The sequence below is a fragment of the Scyliorhinus torazame genome, chromosome 7 (genome assembly GCF_047496885.1).
Source record: "Scyliorhinus torazame isolate Kashiwa2021f chromosome 7, sScyTor2.1, whole genome shotgun sequence".
Classification (NCBI taxonomy): domain Eukaryota; kingdom Metazoa; phylum Chordata; class Chondrichthyes; order Carcharhiniformes; family Scyliorhinidae; genus Scyliorhinus; species Scyliorhinus torazame.
Window position 1 is genome coordinate 195,546,250 of NC_092713.1, and position 17,920 is coordinate 195,564,169.

At 44.9% G+C, this 17,920-nt stretch overlaps 1 protein-coding gene across 1 annotated transcript in view; it reads left to right on the forward strand.

Annotated features, from left to right (window-relative positions):
- The window catches only part of LOC140426764 (dedicator of cytokinesis protein 2-like), a 1,003,703-nt gene that overhangs the window by 937,413 nt on the left and 48,370 nt on the right, over window positions 1–17,920 (forward strand). Inside the window, exon 41 of the mRNA XM_072511919.1 lies at window positions 4,143–4,284. Within this exon, the coding sequence (XP_072368020.1) occupies window positions 4,143–4,284 (142 nt within the window). The remainder of the gene's footprint in view (window positions 1–4,142; window positions 4,285–17,920) is intronic.

The window sequence follows — 17,920 nt, forward strand, 5'->3', positions numbered from 1 at the left end:
TCTCTCCACATTCTGTTAGTGACATTTTAAATCACTTTTGAAGTGTAGCCACTGCTTATGTAGGTAAATGCAGCTGCCAGTTTGAGATGAATGACTCATGGCAGCGCCTTGGATTTTATTATCGGGGAACACAAAGTGTGAAATATAAAATATTTTCAGCACAGTAACAGATCAATTGGCCAACAGATCAGTTCTCCTCCTACCCCTCTTCATCTAACCCATAAATATATCCTTTGTTCCATTTTCTCCCATGTGCTTATCCAGATTCCCCTTGAAAACCCCCCCAATATCCACCTCAGCGACTCTCTGTGTAAGCGGGTTCCACATTCTAATTGCTCTCGGGTAAATAGGTTCCCTCTGAATTCCCTCTGAGGAACTTTGTTATATTTATGTTCCCTTGGTTCAGGTCTCAGCTGCAATTGGAAATTTGGGGTGGGATTTAATGCTCCGCGTCCCCCATCCCACCCAAGAGATAGGGGGCATGTAATAAGATGAGAGGGTGCCGTGCAGGGACCAACTTTCCTGCCTCTGCCCCATTATGTAAGTGTGGGAAGGCTCAAAATGGCCTTCCCACACAAGAGCCAGTTGAGGCCCTGAAGCGGGAAACTGATGCCCACTTATGAGGCTTATTCCACTGCCACTGGTTTTCAACCAGTGCTGGGTGAGGGCGTTGCCACATGAGAAGCCCAAAGAGTGAACCTGACTTCCTGGCGTGGATATGTCATTAAAAGACGCTCAGTAATTGATCGTGAGACCCGCATGGAGAAGGGAGTGGGGGCCACAGAAAGCCACCTTCCTGCCCCTGCCTGCCTCCTTCGCTTGACCCCCACCGTGTGATCCCCATTCCGCTTTCATTCACCTGTGGATTGAGGTTCCTCGATGATCCTGAGCCTCTAGTGAGTGGCCTCAGGCGCCGCTCCCAGTGTCGGCAATGGCAATGGAGATCTGTTAATCCTGGAGAAGGTCCAACAGAGGCCTGTGAAGTGACTGATGGGTACTTAATAAAGCCAACCTTCCACAAAATGGCAAGGTGGACTCCTGCTGGTTCGCCAGCTGGAGAGTGAAGCTTCTATCGCAATCATTAAATTTTGCCATGTTGCCTACATTTTCCCTTTTAAAACCTCCTAGAATCTTTAAGGTCACTAGCAGATCATGCTCTCACTTTATCTCTTGGGAAAAGAACTCCAGCCTGTTTACTCTTTCTTGCTAGGTGTGGCCTCTCAGTTCTTGAATCATTCAGCAAAACCTTCTTTGCACCTTCCCCAGTGTCTCTATATATTTTTTAAATTTTGCAAATACCTGAACAGATCACTGTGCTCCAAATGTAATTGAGCCACGATTGTGCCCAAGTTTAATACTTGTCTTATCTTGTCGATCTAGATCTGAATGCCAGCACTGTGCTAGCTTCTCTTACAACCTTATAAACCCGCAGCTCTACTTTTAATGATCTGTAAGGCTGTAATCCGAGATACCACTCTTCACCTATCCCAATTAAATATTAATTTTTCAAGAAGTATGTGACCTGCTTATTCTTTCCACCAAAACGGTATTATCTCCACTTACCATTACTGAAGTTCATTTACTAAATGCATGTCTATTGTGCAAGTGTATTACTATCGTCCTGTATTTTATTAGACCCCCCCTCCCCAGTATTAACCACATTCCACTGCCCCTCCCCCCCCCCCCCCCCCCCCCCCCCCCCGCCCTGCCCCAGTATTAACCACGTTCCACCGATTTGGTGTCATCCGCAAATGTTGAAATTGTGCTTCCAATTCCTGAGTCGTTTATGCAAAATTAGTTGTAATTTGCATTTAAAACTAATCAAATCACTCGTGGTCTAGTATTAATTAGCTGTTGAATGAGTGTGATCTGAAATTAATTGGTAACTAATTACTGTGTTTTATTATTTACACACAGCAGGTACTTAATGTAAATTAGATCTGTTTACTGTTGATTTTTGCCACTTATTTAAATGCTTTCTCCACGCAGTACAGGAGCAGTGAAAGAATGCTGTGGTGTTCTTTGTGTTACTTATTTAAGATGGATTGCATAGTGTTCCACAAAGAACACAGTATAGCTTTTACTTAAAGAAAGCTATGATTTTATTTACACTACTAAACTGGGTTTCGACACTTAGTCCTTGTAGAATACAGAATTGATTAATAACATCTAACTACACTCACCTACTGCTAATCTCACTAACTGGTGTCATAATATCCACGCATGTATATAATGAAGCGCAGACAGGCAGTGATTGAGACACAGGATGACCAGTAAGCACACAGCACAGTGCAACCAATCACCAGACAGGACACCACCACTATAAAGCCAGAGGGTACAAGGTTTCCCGCTCTCTCTGGACCCAGCCACTGAGACAGTCAGAGTCCACGAGTAGCACAGTGCAAACACCATGCGGTAGCTAGTAAGTCTGGTCAGGCTAGTGCAAGGTCTCCAGTCAGTTCAGTATAGTGTCAACCCACAGTTAAATATGTATGTTAGTTCTATCGTTCAATAAAACCGTGTTGGATCTTCTGCGGTGTTAGAGTCTGTTTCTCGCATCGCTGCATCAAGTGCAGTCCACACCGAACCGACCTGCCTAACACATCAACTGGTGTAACTATAATCTAACCTTCTCACACTAACTGCTCTGATGACCTTCACTAGCTATCTCCTGCATGCACTCCTTCACTGCTTTATATAGTGGTATCTGCGGCTCCCTCTAGTGGCTATTCATGGTACTACATTAACCCTTGTAATGCTGATAGTTATGATAATACCACAAATGCTGGCAATGGTTAGTATGCAGTTAGAATAGACACCTATTTTTTAGCAATAAAACTAGAAAATGCAGGATCATTCTCAGCAGGCCTGGCAGCATCTGTGGACAGAGAAACAGAGTTAATATTTTGACTCGTATGACTTTTCTGCGGAACTGTAAAGGGCTAGAAATGTGATGAATTATATACTTGGAGAGGGTTGGGGCAGAATGGAAAATCAGTGATAGACTTCCCATTCTGCCCCATCTCCTCTCCAAATACGTAATTAATCACACTTCAATCCATTTTCAGTTCTGCAGAAGAGGTATATGAAACTGTTTCTCCACCTACACTCCCAGACCTGCTGAGTTTATCCAGCATTTTCTGTTTTTATTTCAGGTTTCCAGCATCTGAAGTATTTTGCTTTCACCTAATTTTTGGTATCTGAATTTACAAAGGCCATTAAAGCCACAGAGGACAACCAGCATGAATTCACCAGGATGGTGCCAGAGATGGAATGCCATGGTTTAGCATAGATTTGAGATGCTGGAATGCTTCCGCTGGAGCAAGAAAAGGCTGAGGCAATTTAGTAGAGGATTCATTCACCAAAGGAAATAGGCTTTTATTGTCTCGCCTTATCAATCTTAAAAATGTTGCTTAAAATTTGGTGGAATACTGCAATTGTTTTCCCCTTTATTCATTTATGGGATGTGTGTGTCGCTGGCTGGGCCAGCAGTTGTTGCCTGGCCCTAATTGCCTTTGAACTGAGTGGTTTTCTAGGCCATATCAGAGAGCAGTTTTGCTGTGTATCTGGAGTCATGTGTAGGCCAGACCAGGTAAAGATGGAAGATTTCCTTCCCTAAAGGACATTAGTGAACCAGGTGGGTTTTTGAACAATAATTGATGATGGTTTCATGGTCACCATTATTAAGACTAGCTTTATATTTTAATCTGAAAGATGTTATACAAATGTAAGTTTATTTATTTCATTGTGCGAATGGGACGTTTTTCCAATTTCCACCTCAGCCATCCTGAGCGCGATTGTTAACGTTAATGGTGGTAAATGCGGAATTAGGACTTCTTTGATGCTGGGACTACTGTCCACCGGGAACTGGACTGAGACTGAGACTGATTAAACATATTTCACACAACCTACGGGCAATAAGACAGGCTAATTAGGGGCTGGTTTAGCACAGGGCTAAAGAGCTGGCTTTTAAAGCAGACCAAGCAGGCCAAACAGTTCAATTCCCGTACCAGCCTCTCTGAACAGGCGGCGGAATGTGGCGACTAGGGGCTTTTCACAGTAACTTCATTTGAAGCCTACTTGTGACAATAAGAGATTTTCATTTTCATTTTTCACATGTCTCCTTTTGTCTTCAATAACAGAACAAGGTGTTCATCTACCGGGGGAAGGAGTATGAGCGGCGAGAAGATTTTCAAGGGGAATTGATGACAGAGTTTCCAAATGCAGAGAGAATGAACACGACGTCACCTCCTGCAAGCAATATCAAAAGCTCCCCGGGGCAGTGTATCCTTTCGTGTTGACGATAACATAAGTGCCATCAGTGGGTAGATTACAATCTGTTCCTTAACTAATTGTTCATTGTTTCTGTAGCGAGACGTTTGTGTGGCCGTACGCTCAACACTATATTGATGCAATTGTTCAGCCATGCAGTGGTAGGTTTTGTGAGCTGAAGCATACAGTGAAAGGGCCTCCCCCAAATTAAGGGAGCACCTGACCGAGGCAATCTGGTGGGCAGGACAGCCGGCGAGATACGTGACACTGCTGGTTATCCAGTGAGACCCTTTTAACAAACAGAAAAATCCGGAGATCTAAAAAATTAGGCCTTCTCCATGTGATTCTGCTCCTGTTAGTGGTAATGCAGCCCTACCAAGTTGACAACGATTTTCATCAAGCAAATAAATTCAGGAGTACTGCGAGTTCATGCATTGTTGTCTGCAGTAATAGCCGCACACAAATTAAGACATTTTTTCTCAAAAATATACTTTATTCATAGAATATCTGAAAGAAACATTACAAAACATTTCTACTTGTCATAATATGGAAGTGCAAAGCTATTCACATTCTCTACAGAGATCAAGATGCACTCTGAGGTACTTCAATGCAGTAACTAGAACATTAAACATTCCAGTATTTTGGTTACAGACAGTACAATGCTGCACAAATAATATACATCGGACATGTTTCGTTCTGAGGTGTTCTGGCACATGGATTGAGAATGCCCCAATTCAATTTCTGAGGTATTATTGTCTCAGCTGACCACTGCTGGTACATTAATAGAAAGACGGCTATTGGTACTCAGTGAACTGCAGCTTGCTGTGAATATGAATTGCTGTGGGTCAGTCTGGAACAAGGGGCTGTAAATATGGGGTGGGATTCACTGGTCCACCAGCCCCGCGTTTCTCGGCAGCGGTCGTTTGCTGGCAGCGGGATTCTCTCTTCCAGTGGGATTGCCCATTGAAGCCACCCCATGCCGCTGGGAGCTCACTGCCTGCGGGAAAAGAGAATCCCAGCGGCTGGAGAATTCCATAGAATGGCTGGGCTGAATGGCCTGTTTCTATGCTCCAGATTCTATGTGGCATTCATCATAGCAGCTGGAGATCAGTGAGCTGTGCCAGCATAGTGCCAAAGATTCTTTGCCCCTCCTTGTGAGGATGAATTAATAAAGGACTGAAAGGCTGACCAAATCAAACAGACTGAGGCCCTTTCCCAGCCTCTTTTCCCTTCAGTTGTCACCCTTGGCAGTCTTGGACTGGAATTTCCTGGCTTTTGGGATTGTCTTTTCCTGCAGGCAGTGCACACCGACCCGTGGGTTTCCTGGTGACTTGGAATGGCTTCAATGGGCAATCCCATTGACAAGCAGCGGGAAGAGAGAATCTCGCCGACAGCGAATGGCATGTGGCTGGGGACTGGAGAATCCCGCCCTTGGTAGCCACCTTGAGGTGGTGACCAAGCAGGATTCAATACCCTCCTACTCGAGATAACTTGGGAAGGAGAATGCTATTGCGATACAAGAAAGTTCCAGCTGGCATACAGTAAGGAAAAGAACCCAGAGCCTGTTAAGATAGACCTCTTGTTCCTACTGTTTATCGCCAAATGCAGTGTGGAGGTGCCTGCCCTTCCACTGGGCATTTCCCAACAGTGGGGATGATTGAAATTCTCCCCTTAACCATGAAGAAGACTGTAGGTACAGTGCCATTGCTCCACACAGCGTTACAGCAAGCACCATAAGCCAAGGCATTATTTGAGATTGTGGCCCACACAGAAATAAAGAGAAGCAGGTCATTATGAGCTAGAATCAGAGAAAGGCTGCAACAAATTGGACAGAAGAAAATTGGTCTTAGCCTTTATAATTTGTTCAATGACTTTTTGCAGTGTTATTTATGCTTAAGGGGTGGTCCAAGGTATCCACTTAGAGCCTGTTAAATTCCAGTTAGTTGCAGCTAGCTGAGTGGTAACCAGGCTGCTTAATGATTCGGAAGAGCTGTACTATTTTGGGAATTCTGCAATAATAATGATTGCGGTGAGTGGTTTTCTGGCACTAACAGCACAGCTTGATAAAGCAGGTCCAGTTTACTACTTAGCTGAGCACTCCAGTGCAGCTACCTGAGCAGGGGCAGCACAGTGGTTAGTGCTGCTGCCTCACAGAGCCAAGGACCCGGGTTCAATTCCAACCTTGGGTGACTGTCGGTGTGGAATTAGCTCGCACAGACCAAAATGTGTAGGTTAGGTAGACTAAGCATTTTAAATTGCCCCTTAGTGTCCAGGGATGCGCAGATTAGTTTGCGGGGATAGGGCAGCGTGCGTGGGGGAGTGGACCTGGGTAGAGTGCTCTTTCGAAGAGTCAGTGCAGTCTTGATGGGCTGAATAACCTCCTTCTGCACTGTACGGATTCTATGATCGGTGATCAAGCGAAGGATATGATTCCCTTTGCATGGGAGAGGGTTAGGGGACAATAAGATGGAGAAAACAAGCAGTGGTAACCTTCTACCAGTGTTCTCTCCTTCCCATTTACACAGAACGTGTGCAACAGAATCAGGCCATTTGGTGCTACTGGTCCAAGGCTGCATTTAAACACCACTCAAGTCCTCGTAACACTGTGGTTAGCACTGCTGCCTCACAGCTACAGGGTCGAGGTTCACTTCCGGCCTCTGATGACTGTCTGTGTGAAGCTTGCACGTCCTCCCCGTGTGTGCGTGGGTTTCCTCCGAGTGCTCCGGTTTCCTCCCACAGTCCAAAGGTATGCAGGTTAGGTGGATTGACTATGCTAAATTGCCCCTTCATGTCCAACGGTTAGGTGGGGTTGCTGGGTTACGGGGATGGAGTGGAAGCGTGGACTTAAGTAGGGTGCTCTTTCCAAGGGCAGGTGCAGACTCGATGGGCTGAATGTCCTCCTTCTGCACTGTGAAGTCTATGATTCTCTCCCATCCCTTATGTAACCCGAGCAGTATAATCTTCTGTTCCCTTTTCTCTCAGATATTTATCTAGCTTCCCATAAATGCATCCATGCTCTTTTCCTCAACTACTCCTTGTGGTAGTGAGTTCCACATTCAAGCACTCTCTATTGTTCTATGTCTACCTTATTGAATCCTTTTATCACCTTAAAGACCTCCAGCCCTCAGCCCACTCTTTCCTTCATAGAAATAGAGCCGCAGCGTTTTCATTGTTTCCTGATAGGTATTCTCAGTTTTGTAACTCTTTTTTGGCATCGTTTAGTGTGCCTCTATATCCTTTTTTATAACATGGAGACCAGTGAAATGCACGGTGCCCCAAGTGCCAAAGAACAAAGAACATTACAGTACCGGAACAGGCCCTTCGGCCCTCCAAGCCTGTATTGGTCATGATACCACCCTTGGCCAAAATCCTCAGTACTTCCTTGTGACATATCCCTCAATATCCATCCTATCCATGTGTTTGTCGAGATGCCTTTGAATGGCATTAATGTATCTGCTTCCACAACCTCCCCTGGCAGCGCGTTCCAGGCACACACCGTCTTCTGTGTAAAAAATCTGCCTCGCACACCTCCTCTAAACTTTGCCCCACGGACCTTAAACCTTTGCCCCCTAGACTGACCCCTCCACCCTGGGAAAGAGTGCCTGCCCATCCACTCTATCCATGCCCCTCATAATCTTGTAAACCTCTATCAGTTGCACCTCAATTTCCATTGTTCGAATGAAAACAGTCCGAGTCTATTCAGCCTCTCCACATAGCTAACACCCTCCAGACCAGGCAACATCCTGGTAAACCTCCTCTGCACTCTCTCCAAAGCATCCACATACTTCTGGTAGTGTGGCAACCAGAATTGTGCGCAATATTCCAAGTGCGGCCTTACCAAGGTTTTATACAACTGTAGCACGATGTGCCAGTTTTCATACTCATTGCCATACTCAGTTTTCATACTCAATGAAGGCAAGCATTCCATATGCTTTCTTGACTACCTGGTCCACTTGTGTTGCCCCTTTCAAAGATCTGCGGACCTGTATGCCCAGATCTCGCTGACTTTCTATATTCCTCAGAGTTTTGCCATTCACTGTATATTTTGTATATTTTCCCTCTATGTTAAACCTATCAAAATGCATTACCTCACATTTATCCAGATTAAATTCTATTTGCCATTTCTCTGCGCAAGTCTCCAACCCATCTATGGCCTGCTGTATACTCTGACAATCCTCAACACTATCTGCCACTCCACCAACCTTGGTGTCATCTGCGACCTTACTAATAAGACCAGCTCCATTTTCCTCCAAATCGTTTATGTATTGTTATGGGCCAGGGTTTAGAGAACCCCAAAGTGTATCATGGAGTTCACCTGACCTACAACTTTTAATAGATTGTGGTATGGGGAGCACACGGTCCACTCTACAGGTGTGGTACAGCAGAAATGGAAAAGTATTTTTTTAAAGCAAAACAATGTTTATTCTATGAACTCAAGTTAACCTTTATATAACATACAGTGATCATCTTAGTAACCATAAATTCAAATACAACCCCCAAGGAATACAACATTAAGTAATCCTTAATAACTTCCCAAACAACATCGAGAAGACAAAAGAAACACCTTTTAACAGAAGCACATCAGGTTTACATTCACTACTGAAAACATTTATAATTCTGAATTCACCAAATGATCAAGAGATAATCTTTTCATGGCAGAGAGATCAACAGTACACCTACTTTGTCTGGCTTCAGCTCCAGCACTGAAAACAAATCTAAAACACACCCTGCAGCAAACAGCCTAAAACAAAAGTAAAAAGCTGACAGACAGCCCAGCTCCACCCACACTCTGACATCCCTGCAGTAATATGAGCAGCCAAACATTTCTTAAAGCGACATTCTCATGACATCCCCCCCTAAGAAAAAAAAATAAACCATCAACTTCAAGATGGTTTCATTTTTAACCTTTGCACTATCCTTTAAGAAATGCACACAGTAAATATACCTTTTCGGTTCAAAAAACTCATGCAAACAGGTATAATAAGATAGTCCATTTTTTTTCGTTTTTCTTCCTCCGACTGAAGTCCTTCTCGATTGACAGTCTCTTTAAATGAGAAGGTCTCTGCACGATCCATCCATTTCTCTACACCTCGGCATGTCTCTTTAAAGTCAAATACTTTCGTTCAATCTGATCACAGAGTCCCTTGTCATTCTCCAACACAGGAGCATTGGTTATCACAGCTTTCAGGCAGTCAAAAGCCTGTTGAAAGTCCACTGTCCACAGACATTTTTGACGTTTCTTCAGCAAGTCCATCAGTGGAGCAATCATGCTACAAAACATTTTCACAGATGTTCGATCAAATCCACTCATGCCAAGAAATCGCATTATTTCCGTTCATCTTGAGGGTATTGAAAACTCCTCAATAACTGTTGGTTTCACATCCTGTGTGACCATTTACCTTGTCCGACTGTATGGCCAAGGAAAGTGACTTGGACTTTTCCAAATTCACTTTTGGCTAGGTTTATCACCAAACCCACTTCCTGAAGTCGATCGAATAACTCCATCAGATGTTTTAAATGTTCTTTCCATGTCTGGCTGCAAATTACCAGATTGTCGATGTATGCTGCACAATGGGGTAATCCTGAAACGACTTTGTTAGTTAACCGTTGAAATGTGGCTGGGGCGTTTTTCACGCCAAATGGCATAACTTTGAATTGGTATATAACATCTGGAGTCACAAAAGCTGAAATCTCCTTTGCCCTTTCGGATAAAGGTACCTGCCAGTAACCTTTAAGTAAATTCAATTTGGAAATAAAAGCTGATTGTCCCACTTTCTCAATGCAATCCTCCAAACATGGGCTAGGATAAGAGTCCGTTCCTGTGACTGCATTAACCTTTCTATAGTCCACACACAACCATTGGGTACTGTCTGGTTTTGGTACCATCATTATGGGTGAGCTCCATTGGCTGCAACCTACTTCAATTATGCCATTTTTAAGTATACTCTCAATCTCTTTGTTAACCTGTGCCAATTTTAAAGGGTTAAGTCTGTATGGATGTTGTTTAATTGGAACAGAATTTCCCACATCCACATCATGTATAGCCATTTTAGTACTTCCCAATTTATCTCTACAAACTTGCCCATGTGATATCAATAACGCGTTCAGGTCAGTTTGTTTTTCCTCTGGAAGGTAACGCAACAATTTATCCCAATTTTTAAGAACATCCTCGTTTTCTGATTTAATTTGAGGTATGTCAAATTCACAGTCATCTGGATTTGGTTTGTCACTTTGAGTTAGAATCATTAAAACCTCCTCCTTTTCATCTTCCCTTTCAAAGTACCTTTTAAGCAGATTCACATGACACAGTCGGTGAGTTTTCCTTCTATCTGGCGTTTTTACCACATAATTCACCTCAATTAATTTCCTTTTAATCTGATAAGGTCCACAAAACCTAGTTTGTAAAGGTGCACCTGCCACTTGTAACAATACTAAAACTTTATCTCCACAGGCAAAACTACGAACTTTGGGTTTCTTGTCCGCTACCCGTTTCATCACAACTTGTGCAACCTTTAAATGTTGTCGAGCCAATTCACCTGCTCTATTTAATCGTTCCCTAAAATTTGACAACTAATCTAATAATGTCATTTCCGATTTCTCACTCACCAATTTTTCCTTAATCAATTTAAGTGGTCCTCTTACCTCATGACCAAAAATTAGTTCAAAAGGACTAAATTTGGTTGACTCACTAGGTGCATCCCTAATTGCAAACAGTACGAATGGAATTCCTTTATCCCAATCCTCTAGATAATCTTGACAATAAGCCCTCAACATTGTCTTTAATGTCTGATGCCACCTTTCTAACACTCCCTGCAATTCTGCATGGTACGCAGTTGACATAAATTGTTTTATTCCTTAGCTATCCATAACTTCTTTGAATAACCTGGAGGTAAAATTTGATTCTTGATCTGATTGTATTTCTGTGGGTAGTCCATATATAGTAAAGAATTTAAGTAATTCCTCCACAATCTTTTTAGCTGTAATATTACATCACGGAATGGCCTCTGGAAACCTAGTAGACACATCCATTATAGTCAAAAGATATTGATTCCCACTTTTTGTTTTAGGAAGCGGTCCTACGCAATCAATTAGGACCCTTGTAAAAGGTTCCTCAAATGTAACTACATCTTTATGTAGTCCAGGCCAATAAAAATGTTTTTGGATTTTAGCTTGAGTTTTCCTTATTCCCAAATTACCTCCCACTGGTACCTCATGTGCAACTCGCAACATCTCCTTTCTATACCCTACCGGCAATACTACTTGATGAACTTCTGCCCACTTTTCATCCGCCTGCATATGTAAAGGTTTCCATTTTCTCATCAAGACATTACTTTTACGGTAATAACACTCTGGTATACACAGATTCCTCTTCTGTGTATGCTTTCTGATACATCCGTTTTATTTCTACATCTTTCTGTTGTAACTCCGCCAATTTTCCTGAACTAAAAATATCCGCCTCATCCTCCACCTGTTTTTGTTCTTTTTCAACCATTTGATCAAAAATCGTTTCTGATAGTTGCACTTCAACTTCACCTTCACTCTTTGATTTCTCCTCTTGTCTTTAGCTGTGACTTTGTGACCTTGTTACTACATAATCCGGAAAAATCCCAGGATATTCGCCCTTCAACATTTCAGTTGTCTGATTTTCCATTGGCTTAGCAACCACAGTAGACATCATTCCCACCTGCGATCCGGTTATATCGTTACCCAAGATAAACTGTATTCCTGGACAAGATAGTTTCTCTATTACTCCTATTACCACTTCACCACTCTTCACTGGACTTTCCAACCTTACCTTCTATAATTGAACACTTCTCCTCTCACCCTGAATTCCACATATTACCACCTTTTTTGGCAACATTCTTCCCAAACTACGTAACTCCTCATCTCTTACCATTAAAGATTGACTAGCTCCCGTATCTCTTAAAATTGTGACTTCTTTACCTCCTCCTCCTGATACACATGAGTAAACTTTACCCACGCAAGTAAATTCTTTAAAGAGATCTGGCACCTTCTTATCAATCACCTCTTGATCAGGCTGTACAATCTTTTGCACCTCCTTCACTTCACTTGGGCTTTCCTTTACCACTTTAACAAACCCCACTGTTCTATCCTGTTTTACCACATCAGCCTTCCCAGTGCTTTTCTTCAATCACCAATACTGTGACTTTACATGGCCTCGTTTATTAAAGTGAAAACATTTGAAACTTTTCATTTCTTTTCCACCGTCCTGGATTTCTTTTTTAATCTGAGGTACACTCTCCTGATTATCTCCCATCAAATCACCTTTACCTTTACCATTTGAGTATTTCTCATCTCTCCAGTTTCTATCCCTCACAGGCTGAGACTGATGTCGGAAACCAAGCTTTGTTTTATGAACTAATTCATAATCATCTGCCATTTCTGCTGCTAATCTCGCAGTTTTAAACCTCTGCTCTTCCACATGAATTAGGCAGCACGGTAGCATAGTAGTTAGCACAGTTGCTTCACAGCTACAGGCCCCATGTTCAATTCCTGACTTGGGTCACTGCCTGTGTGGAGTCTGCACTTTCTCCCCGTGTGTGTGTGGGTTTCCTCCGGGTCCTCCCACTGTCCAAAGATGTGCGGATTAGGTGGATTGGCTATGCTAAATTGCCCTTAGTGTCCAAAAAAGTTTAATTGGGGTTACTGGCTGAAGGGGATGCGGTGGAGGAGGTGTGTGCCTGAGTGGGGTGCTCTTTCCAAGGGCCGGTAAAGACTCGATGGGCCGAATAACATCCTTCTGCACTGTAAATTCTATGAGTTCTCACTACATCAGGAATTGAATTTTTAAATTCCTCCAAAAGTATAATTTCTCTGAGAGCTTCAATCGTTAGGTCTATTTTCAAAGCCCTTATTCCCCTTTCAAAATTACTCTGTTTGATCCTTTCAAACTCCATGTATCTTTGACCAAATTCTTTCCTTAAATTTCTAAACCTTCATCTGTCGGCTTCAGGCACCAGTTCAGATGCACCTAAGATGGATTTTTTCACCTCCTCATATGTCCCAGATACCTCCTCCGGTAGTGATGCAAACACTTCACTAGCCCTACCTATCAGCTTTGTTGGAATCAGTAATACCCACATGCCCTGTGGCCATTTCATTTGTTTAGCTCCCTTCTCAAATGAAATGAAAAAGGCTTCCACCTGCTTCTCGTCAAACCTTGGCAATGCTTGCACATATTTAAATAGATCCCCACCAAGCCTTCGACTATGACGCTCTTTCTCGCTATCCTCATCACTATTATCCAACTGTACATTTCCCTTTACATCTGCCAATTTTTACTGACTGTCATGTTTCATGGCCATTTTCTGAAGTTCAAACTCTCTCTTTATCTTTTTTCCTGATCTGTACCTCCCTTTCTCTTTCTTTTTGTTCTGCTCGGGCTATTCTTTCTTTTCTCCTTTCTTCTCTCTCATTTTCTTTTTCCTCTCGCTCTCTTTCTTTTTCCTCCCTTTCGTATTCAAGCTGCTTTAATTCTTTCTCATGTTCCATTTATTTAAGTTTTAACTGAATTTTTGCCATTTCCAATGAGTCAAACTGTATCTCAGGCAACTTTAAATGCTTAGCCACCACCATAATTACCTCATCTTTTCGTATTTTGCCAGGTTATGTTAACTGCAATGTTTTTGCCAAATCTAACAGTCTGCTTTTAGTCTCTGTCCGTAAGGTACTGCTTGTGACCGTCTCCACCCCCAAAAACTTCAGAGCCTCTGAAAGAGCCATTGTCCACAACACACTCCCCACTTAAAATAGAATACCACACATGATAAGCAACCGCAATATGCTCACCCCTCACTGTCTTTAAGTTCACTAAGCCAATCCAATAGATAGACTTTTATCCTGAACGAGCCCCCAATTTATTATGGGCCAGGGTTTAGAGAACCCCAAAGTGTATCATGGAGTTAACCTGACCCACAACTTTTAGTAGATTGTGGTATGTGGAGCACGGCCCACTCTACAGGTGTGGTACAGCAGAAATGAAAAGTATTTTTTTAAAGCAAAACAATGTTTATTCTATGAACTCAAGTTAACCTTTTTAAAACAGACAGTGAATATCTTAGCAACCATTAATTCAAATACAACCCCCAAGGAATACAACACTAGGTAATCCTTAATAACTTCCCAAACAACACCCAGAAGACAAAAGAAACACCTTTTAACAGAAGCACATCAGGCTTATATTCACTCCTGAAAACATTTATAATTCTGCATTCACCAAATGATCAAGAGATAGTCTTTTCATGGCAGAGAGATCAACAGTACACCTGCTTTGTCTGGCTTCAGCTCCAACACTGGAAACAAATCTAAAACACATCCTGCAGCAAACAGCCCAAAACGAAAGTAAAAAGCTGACAGACAGCCCAGCTTCACCCACACTCTGACACCACAGCAGTAAAATGAGCAACCAAACATTTCTTAAAGCGACATTTTCATGACAGTATACTACAAACAACAGAGACCTCAGCACCGATCCTTGTGGAACATCACTAGTCACAACCTTGCATTCAGAAAAACATCGTTCTACTGCTACCATCTGCCTTCTGTGACCGAGCCAATTCTGCACCCATCTTACCACCTCACCTCTGATGCCGTGTGACTTCACCTTTTGTAAACAACATCCACCGCTCTCCCCTCATCAATCACCTTTGTCACCTCCTCAAAAAACTCAAACACAAAACCATGCTGTCTATTGCTTATGAGTACGTTTGTTTCCAAGTAGGTATACATCCTGTCCCTGAGAATTCTCACCAATAATTTACCTACTACCGATATGAGGCTCACCGGCCTACAGTTTCTTGGATTATCCCTGCTTCCTTTCTTAAACAGCGGTACCACATTTGCTATTCTCCAGACATCTGGGATCTCACCTGCAGCCAATGAGGATACAAAGATGTCAGTCAAGGCCCCAGTAATTTTGCCCCTTGCTTCCCTCAGTGTTCTGTTGTAAATCCCATCAGGCCCAGGAGACTTATCTATCTTAATGTCTTTTAAAACACCCAATACCTCCTCCTTTTTGAAGTCAACATGACCCAGACTATCTACACACCCTACCCAAGAATCATCTTCCACAATGCAATACCTCACGAGATCGAACGCAAGATGTTGTGTAAATCCCGCCCATTGTGGGCAGGAACAGATTTTGGCAAATCTGCATATCTGCATAACAGAGTAAGACAGCTAGTCTCACTCTAATGTGCATATTCCCAAGGTACCTGAGGCTTTGAGATTCATTCCCTTCTCTTCAGAAACCTTGGGCAAGTGCCTTTCAGCACTGGTCCCCACAAACGGGGAGGCGATGGAACCTCACTCGTGGTGGTCTCCCAGGGGATTGGAGGCTCCAGGTGCATGGCCTTTGGGCAGGGTGGTCCCGTGGCACTGATAGTGCCAGCTTGGCACTCTGGCAGTGCCACTTGGGTGCTAGCCTGGCACTGTCACAGTGCCTGGGTGGTATTACCAGCTGGCATGGGCACTGCGACGTAGGCACTTCCAAAGTGCCAAGCTGGCATTTTTGTGCACATGCGTAATTGGACTGGGAGTGCCCTGCGTGGGTGTTGCAGAGGGGTGCTGGGGATCCTCCCATAGTGTGTTCAGGCTGGGGGGGGGGTCGGGGGGGTCAGGGATTGCTTCGGCGGCATCTCAGATTGGGGCGCCATTTTTAAATGGCATCCCGATCTCTCACTACACTGGGGAGTTCCGGAGAGTGGAGCTACTCAGAGTACAAAATGGGGCTATGTACAGCCTCGGCCGCGTATTCCCCTGAGGCCCCTGATACAACGCAAGTTGCGCTGAATAGCCACGTGTTTCTCGGCACTGGGAGCACAGGGAACCTCGCGGCTAAACGCGCTCGCTATGGGACTTTGTTCCCATTTGGGTAAATTGTGTCCTAAGTGTCATTAGATAGCGGTGGGGAGTTTGCTGGCAGAGCCGATGGGGAACGACCAGCAAAACCCACCACAAATGACATGTAAGGCGCGATTCTCCGAAAACATTTCCAAGTTAATTTGTGGCGGAGTTTTCAGGGAGTTTCCCGCTGGCTCTGCCAGCGAGTTCCCCACTGCTATTTAATGACACTTAGTCACTTTTATGGGCCCTGGGGAGTTTCTCACTGGTTTACCCCACGCTTATTTTTTAGCATTTGGGAACTGAACCCAGAGATCGGGCCACCATTTTGAAAGGATGTCCCGATCTCGAAATGATCTTGTGGGCCCCCACATCCCCCACCCATGGGCAATGTAACCCCGCCCCTCACACACACGTGAACGCTACCACCCCCCCCCCCCCCCCAAGTGAGGAAACCCCACTATGGGGCCCCTGGAAGTCCCCCATTTTCAGGCCTTACCAAGCTCCCTTACATCAAACCCTCCCATCTAGGACGCTTACCCATCACCCACCCAACCTCCCAGAGGCCCCTACGTACCTGCCCTGCACACCCCCAGCCTTCAAACCCCACTTTCACCCTCATTTCATGGGCATGGCCGCCCTCACCCGCTGGCCCTTGGCAGTACCACCCTAGCACTCAGGCACCCTTGCACTGGCACCCAGGCAGTGCTTCTGCTGGCTTGGCAGTGCCAAGGTGCCCACGTTCCAGAGGGAGGTCCAGGGAGCCACGCTGCACTTACCCTGACCACCCAGGGTGCCATTCCACATGGTCAATGTTTGTGTGAACCAGCACTGATCGGCGCCCAGCTGCAGCCTCCGTAGGGAGGTCGAAGAATCGAGGGTGCCTACTGGATCCCACGCAGGTAGGTTGTATGTAGCTTTCCGACCTACTTCCGCAAGTTCGCGCTTGATGCTGTTCTGCGCCTGGGCATAAAGGGTATCCGTGACCCGTCGGATGCCACACAGGTCCCTGCTCGAGCCCTAGAATGATCCTGAGGCGTAAAGGTTCAGGGCTGCAGTGACCTTGCCGGCCACTGGGAGCGGGTGACCGCCTCCCCCATGTGGTGTCAAGTCCGCGAGGACATGACACAGATGCCGCACCATTTCTTTGTTGAGATGAAGGCTTCTGACGTACATGCTGTTCGTCATCTGTTCAAATGACCAGTGACGCCTATACACCCTGGGCTGTCGCGGGCCTTTCTCTTTGGGTCCCCCCCTGGCCTGATGGGCGGCCGGGTCCTCAGGGTGTGGGGGCCACCCTGCCCCCCACCCGGAACGCCCTGCCCACGCACACCCGGCCTCAGCAGACCCCCCTCCCTGGACCCCAGACCCTGTACCCCGGACACCTGCTCATAACATCACCTGGACCTCGCTTTGGTCCCTCGCCCATGGCACTCACCCACCCTCCGGCCGTGGACATCTCCCCGGAGCTGTGTCCCATCCCCCATGTATTCGGATGTTGGCTGCTGCGTGTGTGGTGTTGCCTCCCACAATGTTCAAGCACAGTGTCCAGGCATCTTGATGTGATTGGGATGCTAGACATTGACTCCCACATGCTACATGGCCAGTGCACCCACGGGAATACACTTGTGTTCTGTGACGTGCTCACTTAACCACGATTGCCAATTTCCAATTAGCGATAACCTTCAGCTGCGCGGCCAAGGCCTCATCAGTCGGTGGGGGTTATGGCTGGTCGGTGGGGCAGACAGACCCCGGAATGGGCACACACGTTCCGGGGTTGGTATGG